The sequence below is a fragment of the Dryobates pubescens genome, chromosome 7 (genome assembly GCF_014839835.1).
Source record: "Dryobates pubescens isolate bDryPub1 chromosome 7, bDryPub1.pri, whole genome shotgun sequence".
NCBI lineage: Eukaryota > Metazoa > Chordata > Aves > Piciformes > Picidae > Dryobates > Dryobates pubescens.
In genome coordinates, this window is record NC_071618.1 from 9,223,473 (window position 1) to 9,241,554 (window position 18,082).

General features: G+C 40.8%; 1 protein-coding gene across 1 annotated transcript in view; it reads left to right on the plus strand.

Moving 5' to 3' along the window:
• COL4A1 (collagen type IV alpha 1 chain) overlaps positions 1-18,082 on the plus strand; it is a 134,008-nt gene that overhangs the window by 94,760 nt on the left and 21,166 nt on the right. The window contains exons 22-37 of the mRNA XM_054162874.1: positions 1,255-1,350; positions 2,770-2,853; positions 3,569-3,639; positions 6,661-6,852; positions 7,707-7,875; positions 8,188-8,280; positions 8,380-8,484; positions 10,620-10,717; positions 10,974-11,124; positions 11,444-11,557; positions 11,935-12,102; positions 12,609-12,698; positions 14,343-14,495; positions 16,792-16,890; positions 16,980-17,069; positions 17,847-17,986. Coding sequence (XP_054018849.1) covers positions 1,255-1,350; positions 2,770-2,853; positions 3,569-3,639; positions 6,661-6,852; positions 7,707-7,875; positions 8,188-8,280; positions 8,380-8,484; positions 10,620-10,717; positions 10,974-11,124; positions 11,444-11,557; positions 11,935-12,102; positions 12,609-12,698; positions 14,343-14,495; positions 16,792-16,890; positions 16,980-17,069; positions 17,847-17,986 — 1,913 coding nt within the window. The remainder of the gene's footprint in view (positions 1-1,254; positions 1,351-2,769; positions 2,854-3,568; positions 3,640-6,660; positions 6,853-7,706; positions 7,876-8,187; positions 8,281-8,379; positions 8,485-10,619; positions 10,718-10,973; positions 11,125-11,443; positions 11,558-11,934; positions 12,103-12,608; positions 12,699-14,342; positions 14,496-16,791; positions 16,891-16,979; positions 17,070-17,846; positions 17,987-18,082) is intronic.

Sequence of the window (18,082 nt, forward strand, 5' to 3'; positions counted from 1 at the left end):
TTCTGGCCTTGGCCAAATTGATGTCCTATTATATTCAGTCAAAACCTATGCCATATCATCAAACATTTTAAGTATTTTCCTGTGAAGCATAATTTGTATTCTCATATCAAGCCTTCTAAATATTATTTGCTCATGGTTTAGTTGATTAGGTGGTGTTGGATGATAGGTTGGACACGATGATCTTGAAAGTCTATTCCAACCTGATTTATTCTGTTACTGTAGCAGTTTGGGCTGGGTGCCCTCTGCTGTGTTCATCTGAGGGGTACTTCCTGTGTCCAAAAGTCCAGCCCAGAGGGGTGGACACAGGGACCCAGGTATTTCATCCCATAATTCCCTGCATCACTATAAGATACCAGCGCAGGGTCTGGCACTTTCTCTTTCTTCCCTCGCCACCACCCAGCAACTGGGGGGAGATTTCTCCTGGCTAGGCCCAAGGCCGGGGAGATGGGCAGTCTCAGATCTGGCCAGCTGAGACTAGCCTAGTAGTGGAGTCGGGGGGGAGGGGAAGAAGGAGCCCTGGGGGTTTTGGGTGTACCCTCAGGTGGGGATGGGATGTTTGTGAGTATGCTTTGGGATTTTCTTTGTCACTTCACTTCTGGCTTTTCTGTAGAGACTCACCGCTTCTCAGTTAGACTTTCCATCACTTTTGCAATCCGTTTGTCTGAGTTGTTATTTTGCCCATGGTGGGGAGGGGATCAGCCTCAACCCTTCAAAGTTACCTATTTGAGCTCCTAACATATATACAGTTTCTTGTTTTCAGGAAGCTTGATCCATGTGAAGAAGTTAAGTAGGTGATAACAAGCTACTCTTGACCTAAGAGAGTTTCCTAAAACATTAAAAACAAAAGTCATGGTAGAAAAAACTATTATGAACAAATTTCTTCAGAAGATCTTTATTTTCAGTTCTCTTCAGGATCAAATCATCAATTTTCCACCATTTGTTGTTGTTGTTGTTGTTGTTGTTTTAAATACTCTTCTTAGCCAAAACATATAATAAAAATAGTGAAAGTTGCTTGTAATGTTATGGCAGAGCCTGTCTTTTCTTTGTAATTCTTAGGGTTTCGTAAGTAGTATGTAAGGAACCAAAATACAGATTCTCAGTTAAATTTTTCAAAGTAAATCAAATAGAAAAGTACAAAGCTGTACTGATTTATCACTCTTCATAGATGTGTTCAGCTGGGACATTCATAAATGCAGCTCTATAATGGAAACTTGCATTTGTCAAACAGCATTCTTTATTGCATTTCCCTTGCAGATGGAATTGATCAATGCCAGCAGGGAGAACCCGGTGCACCAGGTAGTCCTGGACTTCCAGGAAGAGATGGATTTCCAGGAGAGATGGGAGAGAAAGGTAATGCTATTTTGAAGTGGTTGCCTTCTAATGCTCTGTACTCTGGAGTCTGAGTATATAAGGAGGCTGAACAAGTTAGGCTGGAGTCAGAGAAAGTGTACTTAAAAGTTAGTTAAACAAATAGATAATGGACATGGAAGATATTTCTTGAGTAAAATAAGGATATTGTGTATTGAGCTATGTGACACAAACTTCACTCACATTTAACTTAGCCTACATATTGCTGGGAAGAGATAAAGGATGGTGCAGGGCTGAAAGAGGTGGTAGGAAGAAAGCAACAGTTGTATATAGCTCTATTAGGTGAAAACTGAACTGTTCATGGCAATTCAAGGTGAAAATTCTGAGATGGAGAACTAGACAGGGGGAGATGAGTTGGGAATGGAAATGGCTTATGACTCATTGCCATGAGTGTAAATGAAGCTAAAATTGTATCACCTATAAATAGGACTGTCAACCATGCATTTTAGTAGCATTGACTACGTGGACATATGAAAAAAAGAGCTGCACTCATTTACATGATGGTTGAGCCTTCCTAATCTCAGTCTGCTCACTGCCTTTCTAAAACTGCAAAATTGCAGGGTCTATGCAGGTTCTTCTTTTTCGGCTTTAATCTTTTTATTTCTTCTATACCCAGTACATATTTCTTTTCTTCTTTTTGATCCTCTTCAGCATGGTCCCTTTTAACTCTGCTGTTGAATATTATCCCTATGATAACATTGAAGTTGATTTTCATGCTATTCCTTTAAAAATTATAAAGAATTTTTTTGTATGAGTTTGCTAATCATTTTTCTTTAAAACATATAATTGGAAGTATCTTATTTATTTTTTCTTTCAAATTGGAGTGTATTAAATTGACATTTGCTCCAGAATCTACCAACTTTCAGTTCTCCTAAATAGCTTCTTTGTTTTTCTTTTTTCTTTTTTCTTTTCTTTTCTTTTCTTTTCTTTTCTTTTCTTTTCTTTTCTTTTCTTTTCTTTTCTTTTCTTTTCTTTTCTTTTCTTTTCTTTTCTTTTCTTTTCTTTTCTTTTCTTTTCTTTTCTCTTCTTTTCTCTTCTTTTCTCTTCTTTTCTCTTCTTTTCTTTTCTTTTCTTTTCTCTTCTTTTCTTTTCTCTTCTTTTCTTTTCTCTTCTTTTCTTTTCTCTTCTTTTCTTGTCTTTTCTCTTCTTTTCTCCTTTCTCTTCTCTTCTTTTCTCTTCTTTTCTCCTTTTCTTTTCTTTTCTTTTCTCTTCTTTTATTTCCTTTTCCTTTTCCTTTTCCTTTTCCTTTCCTTTTCCTTTTCCTTTTCCTTTTCCTTTTCCTTTTCCTTTTCCTTTTCCTTTTCCTTTTCCTTTTCCTTTTCCTTTTCCTTTTCCTTTTCCTTTTCCTTTTCCTTTTCCTTTTCCTTTTCCTTTTCCTTTTCCTTTTCCTTTTCTCCCCAGGTGACAAAGGTGAAGCCTGTGCCTTATGTGACAAAGTCGGACCTCCTGGACTTCCAGGACCACAAGGGCCACCAGGCCCAGCAGGTAAAAACTCATTAGCTACTTGAGAATTACCTACATGGACTAAAATCTAAAAATGCAGCATATATTATAAAATTAATTCCATTTTTTTCCCATTAATCAAATATTTTGTGAAACTATTGAAAAGAGGATGAAATATTCCTTGGTTTTGGCCCAGCTGCAAATTTCCAATGCAATTAAAAAGAATTACCGAGGAAGCAGAAGCTGGCCACAGTGGAGGGTCTTTGCAAACTGTGACTCAAATATTTTCACAGAAGATTGTGAAAAATAACGTTGGAAGCATTTGTTCTGTGTGTGCAATGGCCCGTACATGTTCCCAGTCCTTGCATTAAATTCTGTGGTTGATAAAGTAATAATTTTTGTGCTACCATATGAGAGAAGTGCTACATGCAAGCAGTGATATTATCCCTAGTTCTAGTTCTAGTGGCTCTTAAAAAAAATCAGTGCTGTTTAGGTAGCTACAAGACTTTACATGATGGGTGTAAATAGTAAGGTGAATTCATTACTAAGTCACGTAAATCATCAGCTTCTGAGTTTATGAATGCAAACATAGGTGAGCATGTGAGTCCAGACAACTTCACTGGCTTTAACAGTATTATGTTGATAAAATCAGGGATGGAATGAGACACATTGAGAAGGATCAAAGAACTCACATAGAACAAGCTATTGGTAAAAGCATGTAATAAACAGAGCTGTATTTTTTTTTCTCTCTGACAAGGTTTTCCAGGACAATCGGGTTTCAAGGGTGACAGAGGTTTACCTGGACTTGATGGCCTTCCAGGGATGCCTGTAAGTAATGCCTTGTCAAGTGCAATGTGTGTCCTATGAGGCATGTGATCAAAGGACATGCGGTCATCAATGTAGTTGTGTAATAGTCCTGTTTAAAAACAGACCACCACAGTGATAAGATAAAATTAAAGAACTGTGCCTAGCAAAATAAACTGGGAAGCAGTGTGGTTGAGCTATGAGAAGGGAAAAAAGAGCTGTCAGAAACAGGTTATATTTCTGTGTTTGCCCATTATGACCTTCTATCTGAGCAAGGTAAGCAGTGCAGCTGGGTAAAAAGTAAGACCTTGCAGGAAACAGATACAAGTCAGTCCTGATCTTGAGAAGTGTTCCAATAATTCTTGCCTGTTGTATTGCCCTTCTGGTGAGGGTTTGGAGCACAAGCCCTATGAGGAGAGGCTGAGGGAGCTGGGGTTTCTTAGCCTGGAGAAGAGGAGGCTCAGGGGAGACCTTATTGCTGTCTACAACTACCTGAAGGGAGATTGTGGCCAGGAGGGAGTTGGTCTCTTCTCCCAGGCAACCAGCACCAGAACAAGGGGACACAGTCTCAAGCTGTGCCAGGGGAGGTTTAGGCTGGATATTAGGAGGAAATTCTTTCTACAGAGAGACTGATTTGCCATTGGAATGGGCTGCCCAGTGAGGTGATGGAGTCACTGTCAGTGGAAGTGTTTAAGAGGAGACTGAATAAGGCACTTGGTTCCATGGTTTAGTTGATTAGATGGTGTTGGGTGATAGGTTGGACTTGATGATCTCGAAGGTCTTTTCCAACCTGGTTAATTCTATTTTATTGAGAGAGACACAGTGCCATCTAGTGTAGTGTAAGCAGTCTAGGATTAGCATGCATTATGTTTTGGCAGTTTGTCTGAATTTTTTGAAATGTGTGCAGTATGTTCCATAAAATGTAATTAGTTAGCAGGAAAGCTAACTAATTTTGAAGAAATAAAGGATAGCTCTGAAGATGGATAGAATCCTCATAATATGGTCGCATGTAAATTACATTGATGCAAGGTAGCTCGGCTCCATTGAGTAAGTCTAGACACCAGAAGCAGAACAGCCATAAACGTAGCACTTGTCTAACATGCAACAGGTTACTCCTAGATGAGCAGTACTGCCACAATCGCATTTGTTCTTGTGAGAGTTCACTTGAGTGTCCCTACATCCTGGTAGTGCTCAGTTAACAGTTGGACTTGATGATCTGAAATGTCTCTTCCAACCAAAATGATTCTATGATTCTACATACACTGGGATATGCTGTCAAGATGTACCTTAATGTATGTGTTGCTGTAGCATAACTTAGATTTTGACAGCCTTGCAAGCTCACATTTTTTTAGAGACATGCCAGAACAAGAGAATCTGATCCAGGGCCCACCAAAGGTAATGGAAAGATTACCTCTGACAGTGTCCTGGTTCAGGTTTAGGTGGAGGTCACACAGTGGCCATAAGTAGTGTGCATTGCCCATGAAGTTTGTGCTTGACTACCTTAATGAGTAGCTCTGGTTCACTTGAAATTAGAAGGACTTTTGCTATGAGAAAAGTTACCTAAATGCTAGGAAATATGTAGTAAACTTAGGATTTTTAGAAATCCTCTAAGTATATTATTAGGTAGATAATTTCTTATCAGAAGAGCATGTGTGCCGTATTCTGATGGTGCCAGCTGACTACGATTCTTCATTGTGCAAAATCAATGGTCATCAGTAATGAGGAGATGTGTGCATTTGTCAGCTGAATGTCAGAAATAAGGTGTTCAGGGAGAAGCTTTCAGCCTTCAGTTAGCCTTAGCTCTTGTGCAAATAATGTTTGAGTTTTGTAAAAAAAAAAAAAAAAGATTTTGCAGGCAGTCTATATATTTGATTAATATTACAGTTGATTGGAAACATTTTGATGGAAAGAAAATCATGGGTGGGGCTTGTATAAGCAATTTAAGCGTGTAAGTTTGTCTTTGCATACTGAAGTATGTTATTTTCCTGTATTTGTACTACTTTTGATGGTACTGTAAATTATCATGAAAATGTGGAGCTACTTCTGTTGCATTTGTGTCAGGGAAATAGGATCCACAGTGTTAAAGGATTCTGTGTTTAAAAGTTGGGGCAGACACTTTCACCGTGAAGATGCCATTTTAAAAAGTCTCATGTGTCCAGTTCTGGGCCCCTCAGTTTAGGAAGGAGGTTGACTTGCTGGAACGAGTCCAGAGAAGAGCAACAAAGTTGGTGAGGGGTTTGGAGCATAAGCCCTACGAGGAGAGGCTGAGGGAGCTGGGGTTGCTTAGCCTGGAGAAGAGAAGACTCAGGGGTGACCTCATTACTCTGTACAACTACCTGAAGGGAGGTTGTAGACAGACAGATGTTGGTCTCTTCTCCCAGGCAACCAGTACCAGAACAAGAGGACACAGTCTCAGGCTGCGCCAGGGGAGGTTCAGGCTACATGTTAGGAAAAAGTTCTATACAGAGAGAGTGATTGCCCATTGGAATGGGCTGCCTGGGGAGGTGGTGGAGTTGCCATCATTGGAGGTTTTCAGGAGAAGACTTGATGGGGTGCTTGGTGCCGTGGGTTAGATGTTTGGGTGGTGTTGGATTGGTTGATGGATTGGACGCGATGATCTTGAAGGTCTCTTCCAACCTGGTTTATTCTATGTATTCTATGTATTCATTTACCTTGATGCTGATACTGTATAAATACATGTAACTGAAATCCAGTGTGTAGTCCATTTAAAACTCAGAGTAGATTCTAGGTGTCGTGGCCTGTGGTTCTTGTTTAAGTGGTGTAAGTTTATACGCACCATCAAAATATATATAGCTGTGATACCATAACCGACAAAATAGCCAAAGCAAGAGGGTATACATTAATTCCTTTTTCACACTAGTGACACACTGGTGTGTCCTAGAAAATATTCTCGTTTGACCTCCTTAAAAACTTAATGGTTTACTTGATTTGGATTATTCTTTAATTTCTGAAAATCTGTTTTCTTTTGTGTTGTTTGAAGGATTGGTAGGGCAACTGATGACATCTGAATTTATGAAATTTCAGGGACCCCCCGGCACTCCAGGACTTATAGGCAGCCCTGGGGCAAAAGGAGAACCAGGAGATTTTACTTATGATTCTATCCTGAAAGGTGAAAAGGGAGATCCTGGTTTCCCAGGACAACCAGGTACTCCTGGAAGAGAAGGAAGACCGGGGAAAGATGGATTGCCAGGTCTCCAGGGTCCAAAAGGAGCACCGGTATGTGTGTTTCTTTATGTTTACATACTGTCCTACAGTGTATTTGTTTATGTTTATATACTGTCCTATACATTCTGTCTTTCAGATCAGCATTCGCATGCTTTGTATTTATTGCCCTCATTTGTTGTTCCACATCTTGTTCTTACCTTGAGTAGTTTATTATTCCTCAGAGGAAGACTCCAGTTGCCCTGGAACTAGTGAGGAAGATGGCCCTTTGACAACAAACTTTTATTTCAGAGTTAGGTTTTGCTCCTTTCTTTTTACATCATGATGGTTGGACTCAATCTTAAAGGTGTTTTCCAACCAAAACAATTCTACAATTCTGTGACTTAGATGTAATCAGCATGGCTTGTTACTTTCAGACTATAGAAAAAGGGTTCTTTCCCTGCAAAACAATAGTTTTGTTCCTTTCTCACAGCTTGATAGTGAGAAATCCACTAGTGTGGATGATGTAGCTGTTATCTCAAGATGTTTGAAGGAATGTAGGTATTGAAGCAGAGATTGTAAAACAAATTTCAACTCTGTTCTAGCCTACACCTCTTCTGTGGGAAAGTACAAACTAATGCTTTGAGATCTTGCACTGATAGAGAGTTCTTTGATAGGCATATGGAGCTGAATGTGGAGCTCACGTCTCCTCCCAGATCCACCACTGAGAGCATAAGCCTGTGTGGTCCATTTAGCTGCACTGTACTCAGTTCTATTTCCATTGAAATCAGTGATTGAAAAAAATCCACTTTCTTCAGCTTTACAGACACCTGTGCTAAATCCAAGTTACAAAAGATTCAAAGAGAGAGGAGGATGTGTTCTGTGTCACCAGTTAGGAAAGAAGTACACTTATACTTTCCAAAAATTAGGGCACAGCTGGCTTGAAAGGAGAACGTGGTCCCCCTGGCCAACCTGGATTCCCTGGAGTACGTGGTGAAAGAGGTTTTCCTGGCCCTCCTGGCATAGGCGCTGCCGGATTACCTGGTGACAAAGGAGACAGAGGCTTTGATGGAACTCCAGGTTTACCAGGCCTTCCAGGTAATGCTATAGTATGCTTTAAACAATAATAATCTTTTAAGTGGTTCACCCAAATTTAAGATTGAAATAAAAAGACTTTCTAATTTAATCAGAATTAGCTTTCAGCAGTATAATTGCAAATCTTTGAGGGTGTTTTTCATGAAGAGTTGGCCAGGTTGGTTTAGGTTCACCTCTGTTTTCTATGAATCTTTTACAAAAAACTTCATAGCAAGTCAGTTGTAATGGTATGGGTGGACTAATATTGTTAGCTAGGTGAAACACTGTTGTTCAGTTTCAGCAGTTGTTACAGTTGATCAATCTTTATATTAACAGGAGCAAAGGGTGAATCAGGACGAACTATACCACTTCCTGGACCTCCTGGGGCAGATGGCCTTCCTGGGCCACCTGGTTTCCCTGGACCCCAAGGTATAGTAGTCCTATTAATCTACGTCTGATGATTATAATGGCTCTGTTCCCCAGAAGCTGATCTTTGTGTTAACATTTGTCTTATTTTCACTTGCAAAGGTGACAAAGGCAATCCTGGGCTTCCAGGTAGACCTGGCCTGCCAGGAGAAAAAGGTGCTGTTGGGCAGCCAGGTATAGGGTTCCCTGGACCTCCAGGACCCAAAGGTAAGATAAAGTTATCCATCTAACAGAACTGGTATAACTGGAGTGTGGATGTGTCTTAGTCCAGAGAGGGGAAAGAGACTCAGTTCTTTTGAATATTCCTGTGTTATGAAATTAGAGGCACAACCGAGGCCAGAATATCAACAGCAAGGCTCTTTGTTAACAGAATAAAGTGGATGGATCAGAAGGGGAGAGAGAGAAGACAGAGAGGGAGAGAGAAGTGGAAAGGAATTATATTACCACACCCCTCACCCCCAAGACATTTTGAGTCTGTGGAGGAAGGCTGCTGCAGCTTTGGCATGGAGGAGATGTTGTCCGTGTTGGTTGTGCTGTCCTCTGAGCAGCCTCTTCAGCTCCATGAGTTGTAGCAGGCAGAACTTAGGACACGGAGAGCGGGTTCCTCTTGGTCTGCCTCTTCCAGGCTACATGGTGATGTCTCTGTCCTTTTTCTCTCTGAGTATTCTCTCCCTTTTTCTTCAGAGCAGCATTGCCCTGGGCTTTTCCTTCTCTCATGTTTTCCTTCTTCTGAGCCAGTAGTTGCTCAGATCATTTATACAGTTTTTAGGTATGTATATTCCAGAGAGTATCGATTGCAGTGGCCTCTGCCCATTATTTCCAGGGCAGCTGCAGACTGGTGAACAATCTTTATCTATGCACCTTCCAGAGAGTTGTTCCAGTGGTCTGCCAGCTATTGCCTGGGCCAGCAGCAAAGGTGATTTTATCTTTGTTGAGTCACATCAAGAGAGGCAAGATTTAGTCTCTCACAGGATGGAGGCCTGCATTATAATTCAGCCCCAGCTGAATGGGATTTGGGAGGTGTAGCTGAGGAACCACTGCTTTTGGCAGTGATGTGTTATGGTACAACAATCTTACCTTTCAGCAACTGAAGTGCTGAGAAATGATATAATCTTTCTGAGAAATGAGATGATCTTTTTGAGAGATGAAACATTGTGTGTGGTGGGTCAAAAAATCACACTGCTGTAACTATAGTATTTTTGGGCCAGCGATAGCAGATCTGTAGTGTTGAGGTGGCTGAGAGCAGTTAGGTTAGAATACCAGCTTACTCAGCATAAGTTTAGTCTTCACTACATGGTTATTGTCCAGGTGTGCACATAATGCAGGGGAACTCTGAATGTTGATATTTTTAGGTTTGGACTTTAGGAGATGTATTTCAGAGTGCTGCTATTCATTTAAAACTAGATGACTGAGCTTTTAACAGCCACTTCAGTCCCTAAAATTCCTGAGTGCTTTCATTATTATTTAATTTATTATGGTTCCACACATCAATGAACTGTGAGATTCAGAAAGACTTAATAAGGAGATTTATCCAAGGCTACCTCTAGTTACTCTAAGCCTGGTGTGGGATGAACCTCACTGTATCTAGAAAAGTATTGCTGTATGCTTGTTTGATGCCAAGAGGAAATGAAAGATGTATCAAATATATTTATTGCTTCTAGGGATCCTTCCTTGAATTCAGCTCTGCCCAATGACTTGCCTGGGGCTTAGCCTAAAACCTAGATTTCTCACTCTCCGAGACCTTTCACTGGGAAAGGAGTTTCATCTCAGTTTATTGTGTGTGTGCTGGTGTTGTGTGAGTGCTGTCTTTGAGTGATTTGCAGGATGTCTTATGTATTCCTTCCTTCATTCTCAAGGCATAGTGCATGGGCAAGCTGTGGCATAGAAACCTGTGTGCAGTGCACAGTGGGACATGCAGGACATGTCATCTGACACATGCTGAACAAAAGATGTTGATTCACATATGCGTTTTGTTGTGCATCCCTCACTCTCATGCCCTACACATTAAGTTTCATTTTTCTGAAGACTTAGGAACTCAGTTTTGCAGACAGGATGTTTCTCAGTGACATCAACACACAAGGCTCAACTCTCATGTCATGTAAGAGGAGACACTCAGTGTTTATTTCTTCTGGGTGGTTGTTTCTCATCAGAAGCCAAATGCTATGTGGTGTTTGAATGTCTCTTGAGACATTTGGATATTGGCATCCCTAGAAGTCTGACATCAAAGACTATACAGACCTTTACAAACACATCCCTGTGAGGATGTGAATAGTTCAGTCAGTCTTGAAGAGACAGCAGGGAACACAGACATGATGTGAGTTGTATTTTGTGTTCTTTTATAGGTTTCCAAGGTCAGCCTGGCTCACCTGGTCTGCCAGGGACTCCAGGAACCCCTGGCTTGGACGGTTTGCCAGGTGTACCAGGTTTACAAGGTCAAAAAGTAGGTATCGTGCTGATACTGTTGTCTGTGACTTCCTATGTCAACAGGAATGTGTGCAAAGATCCTGTTATTTAAAAAAAAAAAAAAGTTGATCCAACTGTCCTTCTTCTTATGTTTCCCACTGTGCATACAAAGGGACAAAATAGATGGATGGAATTCTTGTGTAAGTCTAGCTCTGTGTGATTTACATGCAGTCAGTGAATGAATCCTTGGTTTTGATATGTTAATTCACAGTCTATTGTGTTTCTTTCCCTAGGGTGAACCTGGTATAGGTCTCCCTGGCCCTAAAGGATTACCAGGTATCCCAGGCCCAGCTGGCATCCCTGGAGAAAAGGGAAATCCGGGACTGCCTGGTTTACGGGGCGAGCAAGGCTTTCCAGGCATACCTGGTCAGCAAGGATTCAGAGGTAACATCACAGGAAAAATACAGCTTTATATTTCTACTTCTTTTTCAAAGTCACACAGATCCCCCACAGATACTGCAAAAAATCAGTCACCAGAGATATCCTACTGATATCTCAGGGTATTGCCCTTTTTTCCTTCCCCGTGTTTTCTCCTAACAACCATCAGTACCATGCCCTTCCTCCAATCCCAGGCAGGAGGTGTGAGAGGCTGACATGAGATCTTGTTAGCCAAGTTCTTTTGAACCACCTGGTTTATCATCTTCAGCAAACACTATTTCAAATATCATTGGAGAACACTCAGTCTGTGTCTGTCTCCCTGCAGGTGACCCTGGCCTCCCAGGACTGCAGGGCTTGCAAGGCCCTCCAGGTGCACCAGGGATGGGCCCGCAGGGGTCACCAGGACCTGCTGGGCAGCCAGGACCTCAGGGACCACCAGGTGAGAGAAAAATGCTTCCATGATGGTGCTTAGGAGTAGACTTTTGGCACAAATGGATATTGATACTGGTGAAAGTGTTGCTTGTGAACTATTTTGTAGTGGGGGTACATGTCAACAGGCCTCCTCCATCTAGTCCAAACCACAGGGTGAAGCCTCCTGAGAAAACAACCTGCCATTTTGTGTGGTCATCAGTGGGTAATATATACCAGATCAACACCTCACTTAGAAAATGAGAACTGTTTCTCCTGTCTGGCTTTGAGTCTTCATTCTGCATGCCATGTAATTTCTGAACTGTGGGTGGACATAATCAGATATTTTTGTTAAAGATGTTCCTTGTGTCCATTAAGGACTAATCCTTTATCTTCTGTTTTTCCTAGGATTTCCTGGAGTAAAAGGAGAAAGAGGATTTCCTGGTATTCCAGGTCTAGATATGCCAGGTCCAAAAGGAGATAAAGGCAGCCAGGGTCAGCCTGGAGTACCAGGGTCTGTGGGGCTACCCGGTCTGCCAGGTCCACAGGGGGCCATTGGACTTAAAGGATCATCAGGTAACCACCTTCTTCCTCAGAAAGCAGCATCTTTGACAACTGTTTTATTAAGTTGTGGTAGCAATGCCCTTTCACTTGGTTAGGAATTAATCCATCAAAGAGCCCAAGCTTGGGAAAACACAGGGGCTGACATCAGTGAAGTAGCTCTGTGCACATGTAACTGAACTGATACTCAAGTCCTTCAGTGGATCAAATCAAGCAACTTGCAGGAGCTAGCCATTAGAGTGTAATAATGAAAGGTGATTGTTTTGCACTGCTGCAATGACAGAAGGTGGTTTTAATAATGCCTTCATTAATAATGGCATTGTTACAGTAATAGGGGGTCATAAGAATCTGTCAAAAACTCATTACAAACTGTTTTATTCTGGTTTTCGTAACTTTTTTGTTGTCCCATTTTTCCTTAAGTAGTGCAGTTACTAATATGATAGGGAGTAAATTCTATTTCTTTTTACTTCTTTATGCTCCTGCTTTTTTTTTTGTTACTCACTCTTTCCCTTCGGTTTCAGGACCCAAAGGAGAAATGGGAGTTATGGGAACTCCTGGGTTGCCAGGAACACCTGGACCAGTTGGAGATCGAGGGTTGCCTGGTGAGAAAGGTAAGAGAGATTTTTCTCAAAATAAAAATTGTAAAATATGCCTATTTCCAGGCAGAAACAAGTCTAGAAATAACCAAATATAAGGATTATTATTGGTCTAAGTGATATTTTATATCAAATAACCTCCCTGTAAGTTATTAATAGTGTAATTTGGAAAGTCATGTCCTAAGAGCAGTCATGTATTTGGGCCAGGATTTTTGGTCTGTACTTCTATAAGGTAAGGGTTTACGTGGTAGTGAGAGAAGTTCAATTCTCCCCACACACACAAACCACAGCTAGCTCAGTCAGAGAAGCAAAATGGGAAAGGGCTGTATTTACAAGCAGAATGAAATGCAATGAATATATACACAATATACAGTATTTACAATATGTACAAAAAATATACAGGAAAGACCGTAACACAGAAAATTCCCCCCCCCTTTGATGGAGGAGGGTTCCCCCCAAAACCTCCTTTCCCCCCTTCCTCCTTTTTTCCCAAAAAGGATTAAAGAGAGAGAAATGGATATTAAGGGAAGTTATGTTAGTTCAAAGCAGTTGTTAAGGGAAGAAAAAAAGAATTCGTTTCTTATCTCATTCGTCCAAGGTCAGCACCAAGCACAGACGAAAGAAAACAGCTGTCCAGACTGACTGAAACAGACTGAACTAAAACTGAAAATCCTTAAAGTTGCATTGCAACTAATCTACCAATGAAATTCATTTAGAATTGCCTTTGTTTTCCTTTTTACACCAAAACATTCAGCTAGAGGGGTCAGTAGCTGACCTTTCTTAAAGGCACAGCCTAAAACTGTCACAGTTTGCTAGGTGTAAGGATGATGTTACTCCAAGAAAATGCTGTGTTTGGAATTACAAAAATCTATTGGGAAGGTCTTAATTAAATTCCTCAAATAATGCCTGCTATTACTGCCAAACTCCTATCCTTTTTGTTTTGAGAGTCTAAAATTAATGGTATCACAGGATCACAGTACAACTAAGGTTGGAAGAGACCCCAAGGATCATCAAGTCCAACCTGTCCCAACAGACCTCACAACTAGACCATGGCACCAAGTGCCACGTCCAATCTCCCCTTGAACACCTCCAGGGATGGCGACTCCACCACCTCCCTGGGCAGCCCATTCCAATGACGAACGACTCGCTCAGTGAAGAACTTTTTCCTCACTTCGAGTCTAAACCTCCTCTGGCACAGCTTGAGACTGTGTCCCCTTGTTCTGGTGCTGGTTGCCTGGGAGAAGAGAACAAACCCCTTCCTGTCTACAACCACCTTTCAGGTAGTTGTAGAGGGCAATGAGGTCACCCCTGATCCTTCTCTTCTCCAGGCTAAACAATCCCAGCTCTCTCAGCCTCTCCTCATAGGGCTTATGCTCAAGGCCTCTCACCAGCCTTGTTGCCCTTCTCTGGACACGTTCAAGTGTTTCAATGTCCTTCTTAAACTGATGGTGATGAAGCAGGAAAAACATGTCAACTTTTTTGACAGCTACTGTGAATCCCTGATATAAAAAATGCTTTGTAGGAGATAAATGAGATCTTCTGGAGCATGATGTTTGGTGTTCAAGTTTCAAATTAACAGTCAATTTAATTTGTTGCCGTCTGCTAAATTTTTGCTAAGTTTTATGTGCCACTGAAATATTCTATGCTATCCTTTTGTAGGTAGCCAAGGTTCCAAAGGTGTAGTTGGACCCCAGGGAGATCCTGGTGTCAAAGGAGATAAAGGTGAAGCTGGTCTCCCAGGAAAACCTGGAACGATGGACACCATGGACATGGTTAGTCTCAAAGGCCAAAAGGGAGATCAAGGAGAAAAAGGTAACTATAATCTCTGACTGTTGGATAAGTGTAATTAACACTCATATAATCAGCAATGCTTTGAGTTCAGTTGTGTCTTAGTCTTAGACAATATTTTTAAAAATAAAATTAAAGAATTTCACACAGCAAATAATGCAGGTGTTTTCTCCTGGTTTTTGCTTTCATTATTTTGTCCTGTTAAAATTTTTTATGTACTTCTTAGTAAAAAAAAAAAGTCAGAGTTTTTAAATAAACAATAACTGGTTTAGTTAAAACAAAAGTGTAGGGCTTAGGAAGGAGCTCCGGTGATCATAGTCTTCCATTCCCCTCAACCATGTCCTTCACTCTTTCATTGTATATCATGTTTTCTGAAATAATTATTATTCTTGTTACCTTCACTGACTTCTCGATTTGGCAGCAGCCTGGTTATAGTGCACTTTGCTAAAGGAAATACTTCAACTCATGCCCTGCTAGGAAGAACTCTCCCTTCCGTGATACAACAGTTGACTCAGTTTGTGTTAGCCATGATCCTTAGTCCTTTCCTTCTGAACTGCTGTCTATGTAATTGTTTTGAATTTTCTATGCATGCTTCTGGTTTTTTCCTTACCATATATATGGCATGTTACATCTTTTAAATTTCCTTATGTTGATTTTCAGCCTTTACTCCAACTCTTCAAAAGCCCAATGCAGTCTAATACTACCCTCTTTTGAACCCTTTCCAGCTTAGTGTCATCTGTGCATTTATTCAGTGTGTCCTGCACCCAGGACAGAGTACTTGAGACTCCTTTCCAGTTTGACAGTGAATCACCAATAACTATACTATGATGCATTTGAACTGTGGGAACAGAAGATTTTCCCAGTCTAAGTAACTCTTGTCTCCTTGTCCTGACTACTTGTTGGAATTAGATGTGGGCTTGTGTGCCCAAGCAGGGTCTCAGAGAAACCTAGGCATATCGACGTGCAGTGCCTCCCCAACTTGGGCAGCCAGAGACTGCAAGGTAGAGTAGAAGCAAGTATGAAGAGCATCTGCCTCTAAGCTGAGATGTACTTTTGTATGTGATGAGGCTTCCAGTTTACAAAGATTTCATCTAGATTAATTTTTCTCATTTGTTTCTGACCTCAATATAAATGGTGGTATCAAAAGCCTTAATGCAAATCCACATAGGTTGTTTTTCATGATTTTCTTATCTGCTATTGGCCTGTAGGTTGACTGATTGATAATTAGTTTTATTTCCTTTCCAGAAATCCAAATTAGGCACAAGGTTACATGCCAATAAAGAAGCCTTTGATGAGAAATTCAAATGGTTAATTTATTTGGTTTCTAACTTCTTCATCTCTTCAGCACTACTAATGCATGCTTGCAAACTTGTATGCTCTACCTTTTCCTGACCACACACAGTCTGCAGATTGGCCTGGCTCACACAGCCTGGAAGGGTAGGTTACAGACAGACCCCATTCTGAAAATCTCTGCTGTTATTCTGCCCATCCCATCCTTTTCAACCCAGAAATACATATTACGAGTGCAGAAAGTAGAGAGTATAACTTTGATCTGTTAGCTGCCTTCATCTCTCTAGGCATGAATATAACAGTAATGTTTTAAAAAGCTCCTAAAACACAGATCATGCCTAAAGACTAATTTTTATGGGAGATTGTCAGTGGTGTTTAGTGAAAATATTGGTTATGACATCTTGGGATGTTTTTAATAAAATCTACTTACTTAAAAACATTCAGTGAGATATATTCACTAACCTTTTGCTCTGCACCTATATGCAACATTAACAGAAGGGATTATGACCAAAAAGTGAGGATTCTAAAGCTGGAGAAGGAGCACACTGCAGAATAAGAGGTGGAGCCTTCTGGAATTAAGATACTTTCACATTAGATAGAACTGAGGAAACAGCAAATTTCTGGCTGTGAGCTGGTTGTTCACATGTACCTTTTTAGATAGCAGAACAGTGAAATCAATCATTTCTGCTAACACCTGATACTGTCTGGCACTTCTGAAGTAACTCATCAGCTTAAATATGCGTTCCCTTGCGATTTCTTTTGAAGAAATTTCTTTTGCCTTGTAATTTGCACAGGCACCTGTAAAAATGTAATAGTTTGTAGTCTTTCTTCAGCTCTGGTTTAGTGACTGGAGAGTTGTGTTTTACTCAAGTGTGACTACTGTACAATATATGAAGCTTGAATTCAGCCATTTCCTTGTTCAGCACAGAGAAGCAACAGTGTTCCAAAATGGACTAGAAGGATTGTTGTATGACATTTCAGTGAAATTTGATAAGACTGGTCTTACTGTGTTTGTTTTCTTGGTGTCCAGGGGACCATGGACCAACAGGAGAAAAAGGGTTGCGTGGGGATTATGGAGAGCCAGGAATTCCAGGAAGGGATGGTGAACCTGGTACCCCAGGACATCCAGGTATATCTAAAGATTAGCAACAGACTGTTCATCAGGTATTTTACACCTCATTAATTGGACTAATTTTTTTTTTTCTCTGCTGTCTGTAGGACCAAAAGGTGATCAGGGCCCCCCAGGATACCCAGGGGATCCAGGAGTTCCAGGGCAAAAAGGATCAGTTGGTGAAATGGGCTTGCCAGGTACTGATTGCTCTGAAGGGTTTCCTCAAGTTAGTATGTACCATTATGAGACCTGTATGGAATATTTGTTGGTGTGCATCCACTAAAAGATCACACTATTTGCAGAGTCTGAACTTTAGAGTTTTGGGACATTGCTCTCTCAGTTCTGTTGTGACATACAAATAATAGAATGGTTTCCAAGGTTCCTATGTGCAAGTCCTTTAGTTGCATGTGTAGGTTTTGTACATTTCTTGCAGGCAGTCAGTCTTTCAAGGGATACCTCTTTGTCTGTCTCTGCTAGTGTGTGAACTGCATTAAATTTCCTGTGTGCTTTCCCTCTTCTAAGAAGTTTGGTACTGCATACTGATTGCAAACTAGTGATCTGGGAAGAATGTCATTGTGGAGGGAGCCTATGTCTCAACACAGAAACTTTTTCTCCATTCAGATGTCTTGTGCTTAGCATGTATGGGAAATCAAAGGTGAAGGACTGAAAGAGTAAAAAGGGACAGAAATTTTTGGTACAGCAGAGGTCCCTTTGTCTCTGTGGTCCTGTTAGAGAGTATTCAAGCAAACTTTTATTCGATTAATATTTTTAACAAGACTGCTGTTTACTCCGAATCCAAGACTGTGACCTTCTCTTGTAAGCTTATATTCCTGTAAAATGTTCCATTTAGAAAGTGAATATCAAATGACGCTTTTCTAGCTCTGGATAACTAAGGCAACACTGAAAAATCATTGTCAACACGGCTAGCTTACCACTAGTTCTGATGCACCCATTTTTTCCTTTTCGCTTGCTAGGAACACCTGGAGAAAAGGGTCTTCCAGGAGTACCAGGTTCACCAGGCACACCAGGGTTCCCTGGGCAAAAAGGTGAAAAAGGAGACAAAGGAGCACCAGGTTTTCCTGGAACTGGCGTTCCAGGAGCTCCTGGTGAGAAGGTATTTATGCTCCATAGGATTTAATAGTCTGTCTCTGCAAATACTTAATTTGAAAAGATGCTGTTGGCCTTTGAGCTATTTTATTACCTTTTCTGT